This window comes from Carcharhinus amblyrhynchos, chromosome 2, assembly GCF_965287045.1.
Source record: "Carcharhinus amblyrhynchos chromosome 2, sCarAmb.v2.hapA, whole genome shotgun sequence".
In the NCBI taxonomy this organism is placed as follows: domain Eukaryota; kingdom Metazoa; phylum Chordata; class Chondrichthyes; order Carcharhiniformes; family Carcharhinidae; genus Carcharhinus; species Carcharhinus amblyrhynchos.
The window spans coordinates 50,570,086-50,583,409 of NC_137325.1; the positions used below are offsets into that span (position 1 = coordinate 50,570,086).

At 40.8% G+C, this 13,324-nt stretch overlaps 1 protein-coding gene across 1 annotated transcript in view; it reads right to left on the reverse strand.

Annotated features, from left to right (window-relative positions):
- Nucleotides 1-13,324, reverse strand: part of dnah5 (dynein, axonemal, heavy chain 5) — a 350,257-nt gene that overhangs the window by 232,988 nt on the left and 103,945 nt on the right. Inside the window, exons 11-15 of the mRNA XM_080205374.1 lie at nt 11,851-12,066; nt 10,363-10,470; nt 8,829-8,914; nt 3,036-3,357; nt 1,582-1,788 (exon numbers count right to left, since the gene is read on the reverse strand). Of these exons, the coding sequence (XP_080061500.1) occupies nt 1,582-1,788; nt 3,036-3,357; nt 8,829-8,914; nt 10,363-10,470; nt 11,851-12,066 (939 nt within the window). The remainder of the gene's footprint in view (nt 1-1,581; nt 1,789-3,035; nt 3,358-8,828; nt 8,915-10,362; nt 10,471-11,850; nt 12,067-13,324) is intronic.

Below are 13,324 nucleotides of genomic sequence, written 5' to 3' on the forward strand. Positions count from 1 at the left end.
TGTTAAACTCTTAGTTTCATCGTAAAATCTTTCAAAAAAAGGCTTCAAAATCTCATGGAGCTGTATTTTATGCTCCACTCCCATGGCCAATCAACCTAAGTCACACATCTGGAGCATGGCAGGAATTATATGGAGATGTGGGGATCCAGGGCGAGGTATCTAAATGGATACAAAATTCGTTTCTTGACAGAAGCCAGAGGTTGAAGTAGAGAGTTGTTTTTCAAACTGGAGGCATGTGACCAGTGGTGTGCCTCAGGGATCAGTGTTGGGCCCATTGTTATTTGTCATTTATATTAATGATTTGGATGACAATACAGGGGGGACGGTTAGTAAGTTTGCAGATGACACCAAGATTGATAGCATGGTGGACAGTGAGGAAGGTTATCTCCAATTGCAGTGGGATCTTGATCAATTGGGCCAGTGGGCTGATGAATGGCAGATGGGGTTTAATTTAGACAAGTGCGAGGTGGTTCATTTTGATAGATTGAACCAGGGCTGGACTTAATCAGTTGATGGTAGGATGTTGGGGAGAGTTACAGAACAAAGAGACCTAGGGGTACATGTTCATAGCTCCTTGAAAGTGGGGTCACAGGTGGATAGAGTGGTGAAGAAGGCATTCGGCGTGCTTGGTTTCATCGGTCAGAACATTGAATACAGGAGTTGGGACATCTTGTTGAAGCTGTACAAGACATTGGTAAGGCCACACTTGGAATTCTATGTGCAATTCTGGTCACCCTATTATAGAAAGGATATTATTAAACTAGAAAGAATGCAGAAAAGATTTACTCGGATGCTACCGGGACTTGATGAATTGAGTTATAAGAAGAGGCTGAATAGACTGGGACTTTTTTCTCTGAAGCGTAGGAGGCTGAGGGGTGACCTTATAGAGGTCTATAAAATAATGAGGGACACACAGATCAGCTAGATAGTCAAGATCGTTTCCCAAAAGTAAGGGAGTTTAAAACTAGAGGGCACAGATTTAAGGTGAGAGATACAAAAGTGTCCAATTTTGGAAATTTTTTATCCTTGCATCAGGGGAACAGGTATTCTCATTGCACTGTTCTGGAATTTCTTGTGATTTTCCCAAACTGTATAAATAAGCTTGCCATTTTAGTAGGCAATGGCAAAGTGTCTGTATGATAGTAAGCTAGGAACATTACTGGGCTCCTGCATCATGCTGCAATTTATTCAACTATTGAGCAGTTGAAGAAAGCCAAGGCAATAGCTTCCCCCAGACTGCATGGTGCGCAGGAATCCTGGAGGTGGCCTAAAGTGCATATGTACAAATTTCAAATTTTACACAACATCCCTGCCCTCATAATCCACCCCAATACCATCACCAGAACAAGAACGTTCAAGGAAAAAAGCAAAAGTGCTTCTTCTGTGCTTGCATTTCCTTTCATTTCTTTGAAGCACATGCCCAACCGTATGTAGGGCTGGTCAATTGACATTTACTAGAACAGTAAAAACAAGGAAAGTGTTTCCTTAGATATAAGTCACTATGACTTTCAGGTACCCAAGAGGAAAATTTTCTAATAGAGCAATTTATTTTAATTTTCCTACTACACTTTAACACATTACCTGGAGTCTGCTATAATTCTTTTTAAAGATATCTTGTTTCTGCTGGAATACTTTGGCAAATGGTGGAATTTCAAGTCCCATCTTAGCCATGCACTCTGTTTCACGTATCAAAGTTAGGATTTGAGGATCAAAGTTCACAAACAGTTCTCCTGTCTCTGGGGACTTCACCAACAATGATGCCTGCAATCCAGCCTTTGCTATTTCAATCTAAAGGAAAAGTGAAAATAAACACCTGTATAATCAAACAAAAATTTTTTTTCACTTTTGGCGAAATTTCTACACAAAGCTCATTATATCACTTCGGCAAAGTTTTTTAAAGACTAGAAAAAGCATTTTATATTTGGACTGTAATGAATGGAGTTTTGATTCAAGTATAGGTTAAGGCTATCACTGCAACAATACCTTTAATTTATACAGTGTTCGGAACAGCAATTTACCTCATGCTGGAACTGCTACTGGATATTTTTGTAAGGTTCTTTAACTGTTCAGTGTGATTAACCACAAAACGTAGCAAGGTTCCGGCTGTATTCCATATTGACTCAACTGGTTGATCTAGACAGAGGTGTCAGTGGAGTCACTGGAATTGTTTCCAGCAACACTGGATTCTGGCTCTTGATTACTACGTAAGAATCCCTATCAGAAGTTTGTATTTGTGTGATAGGGAAGGATCCAACTTGGCTTTGAGATAATTCACATTCAAAAAAGCCTTTCTACACTCACATTCAAACGTATTCTTGAAAAGTGGTTATTTGTGGTATCTCTAGCACCCAACAAAACTAGGTAATGCTCTAAAGTAGTTAAAATGGGAGAAGTATAAGGGTGGGTAACAGGAACTGAATAAAAAGCAGGAAAATGAATGACCTAAGATACAAGTTGGCAACACAAAAAGAATGAGGAAGACGGACTATGCAAAACAGTTGTGCTACAAATAAACACAGAAGAACATGAGAAATAGAAACAGGAGTAGGCCAGCAGGCCCTTTAAGCTTTCCCTGCCATTCAACATGACCATGGCTGATCTATGCCGGTCTCAACTCCTTTTTCTACATTTATAATTATTGTGCAGCCTTCTACTTAGTCAGCCCATTAGCAGCAGAATTTATAATATTTTCAATTCAATTGCACTTAAAGCTTTGAACACAAACTGATTATCCAGAAAGCTCAACATGACAGCATACAATCAGATCTATGGCATTTGCAATAAAAGTTTAACCAAAATAAACTAAACAATCTAAATTACTGTAGACACAGATCATAACATCAGCCCAGTACTTCATATAAAAGTAAAACACTGTTGTTGCAACTGTCAAAACTCACTAGATGTTACGGAAGCCTGGACTTAGTGTGCAAGTGACAGTCTCCAAACCCCATGTTTTCTACATAGTTCTCAATATTTAGTGGTTGAAAAATCACATAGATCTGATGGTTTTTTTTGTTGTTGTTAACATTACTCACCTGTCTCAGCCAGCCTCGGTGATATAACACCTCGAACTCCAGCAAAACCTTTGCTACTTTGTTATAGTTGCGAACAATACGCTTGGCATCCGCTGTCTGCAAAATGTTTGGTTGCTGCTGGAAAAGTTCCATTGGTTCCTGAATCTTATTAAAGAGTTGACGTGCCCACAAAATCTTCCCTGCTATTGGTGGCATGTCTCGTGCAATAGGCGGATCATTCTTTTGTTTGGTGTAAAGCCTCGATATCACCTCAATGTCTCGCCCATAGCTCTGGAGAATTTTCTGATATTTTTCATCTATATCAAGGTCTGATATTCCAAGCCTGGATAGATAGAATTTTTAAAAATATTAACCACCAGAACAAAGTTCCTTTTTTCATTCGGTATAACATTCTTATATACTTCTGTGTAAGCGATTCAAAAAGCTATTACCTAAACAAGGTTAAATATTGTTATAGTCACACAACAGATCAAATGGACCGAATTTTAATCGCCAGAATGGCTGAATAACGTGGACAGTAGAATAAAACTGGCAGGGCGTTGGAAACTGGCAGAAGCTGACCAAATTTCACATTAAATGCACGCACATCCATTAGCACATGGGAAACTCATGTTAAATGATAACTGAGTAGAAATTTTGACTCTGGATCTTCTCTTTAACCCTAATGCATGGGTTTCCCGAGCTTATTGAAACTCACCAGCATGAACAAGGCATGAGGACAGCAGAGATTGACAGGTTTGAGCAACCAACAGGCCTTCAAATACCAAAGGTCAGATTTTGGTGGTGATGAGTCAACTCTTGAAGCTTTTAAAAATGATGGATAGGATTTGATTACAGTAAGTCTACTTAGAACCAGGCACCAGCAATTTTCACCAGTATGTGTAAAAGAAGTGAGTAGGAAACTGTGCCTTGCACTGGGCCAGCTTCTCAAGATCATGTGATTCACCGAGGATTTGGGAGCAACAGTTTGGATTCAGGAAGCTTTTGAAAGTATGTTTAAAAGGTTTTACCCATGCACCCTACATAGTCTGCATCCCATTTCCATGCGCCCCCTATTGCTGTATCTTCCATGCTCCCTTGTCTTGTCCATGCATGTCATGCTCACTCCATATCATCTATGCCAACAGTATCAGCAGAGGTTTCTCCTGATGGCTTTATTATGAATGTTTGGTTGAGCTCCAAGACTCATGAAAGGCTTGGTTCAGCAGAATTCTGCTTATACAGGTTTAGCCTGGAATGTTTGCTTCGAAATATTGACATTTTTATGAGATTATAATAAATAATTATTTGAGCTGTTTTAGTGTCTATTAGTGTACTTAGACAAGATTAAGAGGTGTGAAATGAGGTAAAGCTTCTTTTATTGTTCCTGTAATGACTGATTATTGATACTCGAGGTTGTAAGAGCAACAGCTTCCGCAAAACAGATTTTTGAATCAGTTTGTTTTTAAATGCACATCAGGACTGGCCATTTTACATGGCTTTTTATTTTGTCCATAATTCATGCATGACCATTGAGAATGCAGTGGGGGCATGGAATAGCACAAGGCCCTTCCTGGGCCACTTTTATTGATGTAATCAACCTCACGTAGGATAACATTGATAGCTCCGTGAATTGTCAGACGATGTAATGATGTATTGATGTAATCAACCTCACGTAGGATAACATTGATAGCTCCGTGAATTGTCAGACGATACAACAGGATATAGATAGATTGGAGACTTGGGCACAGAAATGGCAGATGGAGTTTAATCCGGACAAATGCGAAGTGATGCATTTTGGAGGATCAAATTTAGGTGTGACTTATACTGTAAATGGCAGAACCTTTAGGCACATTAACATACAGAGGGATCTGGACTTGCAGGTCCACCATTCCCAAAAAGTGGCAACACAGGTGACCAAGATGATTACGAAGGCATATGACATGCTTGTCAGCCGGGGCATTGAATACAAGAGTTGGCAAATCATGTTGCTGCTATGTAAAACCTTGGGTTAAGCCATATTTGGACTTCTGCATGCAGTTCTGGTCGCCACACTACCAGAGGACATGGAAGCTTTGGAGAGAGTGCAAAGAAGGTTCACAAAGATGTTGCCTGGTCTCAAGGGTGTTGGCTAAGAGGGGAGGTTGAATAGACTGGGATTGTTGTCACTGTAAAGGCTGAGGAAGACCTGATAGAAGTCTACAAATTATGAGGGAATTAGACTGGATGAATAGTTAGAGGCATTTTCCCAGGACGGAAGTGTCAATTACAAGGCGGCACAGGTTTAAGATGAAAGGGGAGAAGTTTAAAGGAGATGTGCCGGGGTGGTTTTTCAAGCAGAGAATGATGGGTGCCTGAAACGTGCTGCCAGAGGAGGCAGTGGAAGCAGATACATTAGCAACATTTAAGAGGCATTTAGATGGGTATGTGAATAGGAAACAAATAGAGGGATATGGGGCAGGATTTTACAGTCTCGCTCGAGCGAGATCAGAAATTTCCAACTGAGGCCAATGGACATTTCCATTGTCCGCCCCTCGCCCGCTCCAATTCTGTGTCAGGCAGGGGGGTAGAATTCGGGTGATAATCCAAGTAAGGGCATCATGGGTATCATGATCGGCACAGGCTTGGAGGGCGAAGGGCCTGATCCTGTGCTGTACTTTCCTTTGTTCTTTGTTCTAATAAGCACTCGCTGATTTCAATGTGTTTATTCAGCTCTGGACACAATAGTCCAAGCTCACTTTGGTTTCCGACCTCGGCAGTGAGGGTTTCCACCAGCAACGGACACCAGACATGATGGCCTTGCCACTGGGGACCAGAAACCATTGAGGCCCCTCCCAGACATTTGGGACAGGGGAAAGTGCTCCTTGGGCAGTGCCAGCCTGGCACTACCAGCCTGTGACCATGGTAATTCTAGTCTGGCACCCAAGCACTGCCAGCCTGACACACTGGCAGAGCCCATCAGGCATCAGGCAGTGACAAGAGGACAAAGCCTCACAAGGGAGAAAGGAGGGAAGTGAAAGGGGAACTCAGCATCGAGGACTGGGGGCTAGTGATGAGGCTGATAATCGGGGGGTAGGCGGGAATGTCCAGGGGTGGGATGTCGATGCACTGGGAGATCGGCACGTGCCCAATAGCCCCCTGAGCAGTCTGCTCTAGCTTCTCCAGATGTTTAGATTTCAAAGGGGGAAAAAAACAATTTATACAGTAGGGGAAAATCAACCTGTGCTTAAAAAACCTAAAACATAATATCTATCTAACAATAGATGCAATTTTGCGATTGGGTGGAATTTGCTGAACAATCCTGAGTGTGAAAAGAATTAAATGAACAATTTATTTGAGATTATCAGTCAGGCTCACAACATAGCTAACAAGCTTGCTAGGAGCTATACATATTCATAAAGTAGTGTCAGGGCGGCACGGTGGCACAGTGGTTAGCACTGTTGCTTCACAGCATCAGGGATCTGAATTCAATTCCAGCATCGGGTTACTGTCTATGTGGAGTTTGCACATTCTCTCAGTGTCCGCATGGGTTTCCACCGGGTGTTCCAGTTTCCTCCCAAAAATGTACGGGTTAGGTTAATCAGTCATGCTAAATTAACCCTAGTGTCTGGGGAATTAACAAGGTAAATATGAAGGGTTACAGGAATAGGCCCTGGGTGGGATTACAGTTGGTGCAGACTTGATAGACTGAATAACTTCCTTCTGCAGTATAAGGATTCTATGATTCTACAATAGGAATATGATCAGAGATAGCACTCTTTTTGAATAACAAAAATCATGGGGGATAATAGCTCCATGCTGCTTTCACCGTGGCAACATCTCTACCAATCAGAGCCAATTTGCCAATCAACGTGCACTCCTTTTCTCAGTGGTATAAAATGTTGTTCACTTTAAAATTTGGCATTCTTGCAGCTGGCCTGATGAATGCAAGGTGAAAAGCTTCAGCAACGTGTCTCTTTTTTTTAAGCAAAATACTTTAGTCCTGCAAAGATATTCACATAATCAAGCAGAATCAGTGGATAATTACCTGGAGATAAGACCTGCCCTCTTCCCTTAATGTTCTACAGTATTACCATTATTGAATCTCCCACTAACACCTGGAGCCACATTACAGTAAACATAAACTGGACTAACCATGTAACTATAATGGTTACAAGAACAGATCAGGGGTTGGGAACCCTGCAGTGAGCAACTCACCTCCTGACTCCCCTGTTCAGCACCTACAATGTACCAGTCACAAATGCGATAGAATACTCCACACGTGCCTGGATGAGTGCAGGTCCAACAACATTCAAGAAAGAACAATGCCATCCAGAACAAAACAGCTTGTTTGATGGCACACATCCATTAGAGTAAAAATTCATTCCCTCCATCACTGACACACAGACTACAAGATGTACTCACAAAGACTCCTCAGACAGCAGCTTCCAAAGCCATGCCCTCTATCACTTAGAACAACAAGGGCAGCAGATGTAAGGAAACACCATCACCTACAAATTTCCCTTCAACTGATACAGCAGTCTTACTTGGAACATGGTTGCCATTTTATCACTGTCAGACCTTGTGTCCTGATGTAATGGTTGCTGAAAGTAAGCACAAAGGTACAGCAGACGGGAAAAATGGCAAATAGTATGTTGGCCTTCATAGCAAGAGGATTTGAGCATAGGAATGGGTATGTATTACTGCAATTGTATAGGACATTGGTGAGGCCGCACCAAGAGTATTGTGCGCAATTTTGGTGTCCCTAACAGAGGATCAATGTTCCTGGTATAGAGGGGTGAAGGTTTACCAGGCCAATTCCTGAGATGGCAGGATTATCATATGAGGAGAGACTAGAAGACCATAAGACATAAGACCAGAATTAGGCCACTTGGCCCACTGAGTTTGCTCCGCCATTCAAACATGGCTGATATTTTTCTCATCCCCATTCTCTTGCCTTTTCATAACCCTGATCCCCTTATTAATCAAGAACCTATCTATCTCTGAGACTAAGTCAGTTAGGATTATGTTCACTGTAGTTTAGAAGAGTGAGAGGGATCTCATAGAAATTTATAAAAGGGTAAATATAGAAAGAATATTCCAGATGAAGGGCGAGTGCAGAACCAGGGGCCATAGTTTCAGGATAAGGAGTAAATCATTTAGGACTAAGATGAGGAGAAATTTCTTCCCCCAGAATGGTGAATCTGTGAAATTCACTTCCACAGAAAGTAGTTAAGGCCAAAATGTTGTGTGATTTCAAGAAAGAGGTAGATATAGCTCTTGGGGCCAAAGGGATCAAGGGATACTTGGGGGATCAGGGTATTCAATTTGATGATGATCAGCCATGATCAAAACGAATAGGGGAGCAGGCTCGAAGGGCTGAATGGCTACTTATGCTTCTATTTTCTATTCTGTGTATTCTAAAATCTCTCCCTAACAATATTGTGGGTGCAATGATACTACATAGAATGCAATGGTAAGAATGCAGCTCACCATGTCCTTCTCAAGAGCAATTAAGGATGGGCAATAAATGCAGACCTTGCTACAACTCTCACATTCCATGACTGAATAAAGCACCACTCATTCTACAACAACTTCCCCCCACTTCTGGGATTTGTTATTAGTCTGCAGAAGCCTAATATTCATTCTTATAAACTGGTCAAGTTGGATCATTGATCACAACAGATGTTATCAGTTCATAAGTTGAACGCAACTCGAAGCCAGCTTTTTGACCATGCATGGCATCCGTATCAACAATAAGGCAAGTATTGTGGTCTTTTTATTTTTGAAATGGCATAAATCCCCATGAAGAGGTACAGTAACACATCACTTTACCTTTCAAACTTCTTCAGTAATGTCAGAGCTCGCTCTGTATTCTGTATTTTTTCAATGCTGTTTTCAATAAATATCCTCAGCTGGGACTGTGTAATGACAAGAATACTGAAGTTCAAATTTTAATCCCAAATGTGAAAAAATTGAGAACAGTCAAAACCACATTGTTACTCAGTAGTGAAAAGTAATGAAAGTATAGCATATCATTTCAACAAATTTAATTATCAGCATTCTTTGTTTTTTTTGCCTCCTGAGTTCCATATTGAAAATACATCCAACACATCCCCAACAAAATACAGATTAGAAAAATAGTTGTTACAGCAGTCATACCACTTCACTGACAAAATTCACAAGTAATTGTCCCCTAATCTGACTGCACTCTTAAATTTGGACCAATGACAGAGACTGTCATTGGTCCAAGAAACAACAAATCTCAGTAAGAACTTGGATGGCAGGCATAATTAGGTTCATTTCAAGGTAAAACAAGTTTGACGTCAAATATTTTGCCTTGCAATAAATAAGTAATGGTTGGACTATATTCAAAAGAAAGAAAAAGTATTGGAGCATTTGATTTACAACGTATCCTGAATAATTCTCACCATCGACTGCCATTTTAATTATCTGATATATGAATATCATTGGATGAGCGCAATTTACTGAGCATATTGCTGAAGAAACAGTTGGAGCAACTCAAGCCGTAACACTATGATTGTTAAAGTAAGTGAACTGAGTTTGAAGACAAAAGCCAAATACACAATAAGTTTAACAAATAAGACAAGTAGAAAGTCTTGGTAGCAAACTTTTGAGAACCTCTATCCAATTTAAACAGTGCTATGAGAGGGTCGTGAGTCACTAGAATTCACTACCCCAGAGCGTGGTGAATGCGGGAACTTGGAGTAAATTTAAGGAAGAGGTGACAGAATTTTAATTAGTAAGGGAATTTTAATTAGCAGGAAGGAAAGTGGAGTCGAGGCTGAGATTAGATTAGCCATCATCTGCAGAGCAGGCTAGAGGGGCTCAATTGCTTATTATTGCCCCTAGTTGTTTGAGTGTGTATGAGAGAGAGAGATTAAAGGTGTATGAGAGAGGGACAGGTGCATTTCAGTTTGAGAGAGAGATGTGAGTGTGTCAGTGTGTTTGAAAGAGAGGTGTGCGTGAATATGAGAGGGGTAAGTGTATGATAAGAAGGAAAGGGACATGTGTTTAATATTGAACAAATTTGTGAGCAAAAGAAGCAGCATCACTCCTTTCATTAAAAAAAAACTGACCAAAAGATAAGGTATTTGTTGATTAAGAGAACTTTTTACTTGCACCAATTGTGCAAAAACAATCAATTTTTTGTCATTTAATCCTCCAAGATAATAAGACTGTTTCTTAGGGGTTCCGTCAGTACACTTGGGAGCTGAAAATGGGTTGTGACTCAAAAGACTGGGATACTCTGATACGATTATAATTTGGAAACCACAACTATAGAAACAAGTTAATTGCTTCCTACATAGCATAGTTGGTATTAACAATATAAATTATAGAGACTTACATGTACATCATCAGTTTGCTTACAAAACTCCTCATAATCTTGGTTAAAATCAGTTTTCCTCTGATCCAGAAAGTCGTATTGTTTTTTCTTCAAAGTAATCACAATACTCTGAAACAATGTCAAACACTGAACATTATTAAAGGCATGTGTGGTAACAGACTCATTCAGCCCTCCAATGATAACATTTCTGTGTCTTATCTATTTTTCCATGTGAGCTCTGCTAAGCAAAATCTTCTGAGTTTAAGATGAACCTCAATTATTTCATAGAGCATCTCTGTCTTTTGGGAATACAAAGCCAACCCAAACATGTCTCCAAACATCTATACATCTTTGGATCCATTTGGTGCAGTTAGTTTCTTGCAAGAAAACTTTGACATGTCATTCATCAGGAAACAGCACGGTGGCAGCGGTCGGCACTGCTGCCTGTGGGAATATAAGAGTTAATGTATTAACTCTGAAACAAAATTCAGAAATATTCTGCTAACCAACTGACCTAGAAACTTGGACACGCCCACTCTCTGTGGCAAATGAGAGCCAATTAAAAGTAGTGAGAGTCACAAAGAGACAACGTGGAATGGTGGAACTCTGAGATTTAGTTGCGTAGGAATCAGAATGGTTAACATCATGTGTTCAGAGACAAATAACAAAGCAATTAGCCTGCAAACTCCCAGCTCTTTGGAAGTCTGTAGTCAAAATGCCTCACAGTGCCAGGATACCAGATTTGATTATGGCGTTGGGTGATTGTGTGGATTTTGCAGTCTCCCTGTGTCTGCATGGGTTTTCTCTGGGTGCTCTGGTTTCCTCCCACAGTCCAAAGATGTGCAAGTTAGATGGATTGGCCATGGCAAATGTGTGGGATTAAGCAAATAAGTGGAGTGGAGGTCCTGGAGGGGATGCTCATTCGGAGAATCAATGCAGTTTTCTGGGCTGGATGGCCTCTTTCTGCACTGATGGAATCTGATAGTTCTAAAACCCCTTTTTAAGTGTGCAAGCCAGCAAAGTCATAATCGAACCATGCTGATCCCAGAAGAACAATGCAAGCTGTTGAATATGATGATACGAAGGGTGATTTGAAAGGAAAGTCTGTAGGCGACAAAATATTTGTCTCTGTTTCTTTTGAAGGGCTTCTTTGTTCCTCTTCCATAAGAACCATGGAATATATTATTCCTTGACTGAGAGATTGAACAGCTGACTGATTCAAAAATCCATAGTAATGTTATCTTGTAACTGGAACACAAAAGCAAACAGATACTACCTTCCAACTGTGGGAAGTGTCTGACAATTTACAGCTACCTGACAAACAACCTCCCAGATCCCGTACCCTACCTCTTCCCACACAATAGGATTAAAACTGGTAACTCGCTTAAGGAATCAGAGACACTGTACACCCTTTATTACATTTGGAGTATGGAAATAATAATTTCAATGTCATAACAAAATTATTTCCTGAAAGACTTTCTTTATCTACACCTCACTCCAAGACAGTACCTGAAATTTAGCCACCAACACTTCCAATCCTTCAATCTTGGATTCCTGGAGAGCAGAGTATGCAGTTATGGTGCTAAACATTGCAATAATTTTATTCAGGCGTCTTTGAAATGTATCAAATTTGCCAAAGATGTACATCTCGCTGAAATCAAACTGTCTCTCTGCAGGGTCTTGTTCAAGTTTCTGCTTTGTTTTATGAAAACAATGTTGATATTCCTGAAAAAAGTAAAATATACTTGTAAACAGGGTTGGATTTAAAAACACATATTACCGTTAATATTTGAAACATTTAGAATAAAAATACTTAAATGACGATATCTGGCTTGTGAAGAGGCATCTAGAATGGAATTATTCTACTTTTTGATTATAATTTCTCATGTAATAACATAGGAATAATGCAAACACCTATAGCATTAATCCTGCAAGAAGAGCTCAGAGTAAATCAGGAATGTGAAACAGGTTTCTTGTTTTAGGGCACAAAATTTGCCTCCATATCGCCTGCAGCTTTGTTATAATGTGTTCTGCTTTTGTTCCAAAGTGACATTTACAGTGTTCATGATAGAATCATAGAATCCTACAATGCAGAGGGAGGCCTTCTGCACCTACCACAATCCCAACCAGGCCTTATCCCCATAACCCCATGCATTTAGCCCCCCCACCCCGGCACTAAGGGGCAATTTAACATTTCCAATCCACCTAACCTGCACATCTTTGGACTGTGTGAGGAAACAACAGCACCCGGAGGAAACCCACGCAGACAGTGAACCAAGCCGGGAATTGAACCTGGGTTCCTGGCACTGTGAGGCAGCAGTGCTAACCACTGAGCCACCATGCTGCCCCGCTTGCACATGAATTTCCAGTGCAGTTCGTGTAGGATGTGATTTTGGGAAGGTCTGTTGCACAGCCATTAAAAAGCACGTGCATAAAAATGCAAAGTAGGCAGATTGCGGCCTCTGTCAGTATCTGATGTTGATTTAAAGCCAACTTTATGTTTTTTGATCTTGCCAATCTAGCTAAAGCCCCTCTTAATATCATAGAGCTAAACCAGCAGGGAGTATTCCACACCAGCACAAAAAGGATCATCAGCCACTCCCAGCTTATTTGCTCATTAATTTCTACCGGCTGTCTGAGTCTGTAGCATTCCAGAGTAGCTCAGGATTCAAGAAATCTACCGGATACGGTATTGCATCTGGAAATGGCTTCTGTTTTGAGCTCAAGAGTTCTGGGCAGATTGTTTGCTCCCAGCAGTAGGCCGGGCACTAGTAACCACCTTGGCCTGAACTTGAGAGGGAGATCAAGTAGAAGCAACACAGGAGAGCACAAGGTACTTACAGATGGAGAAGGGGCTGAAGGAAATAAGGGCTCTCAACAGGAAGCCTTAGCAAACCACAATCTTCTGGAAGAGATTCTCTCACCTCAACTTCAGTCAGAAAGGGAGTGTGCATGATCTCTGTTTTATGAAGGAAGCTCTCAC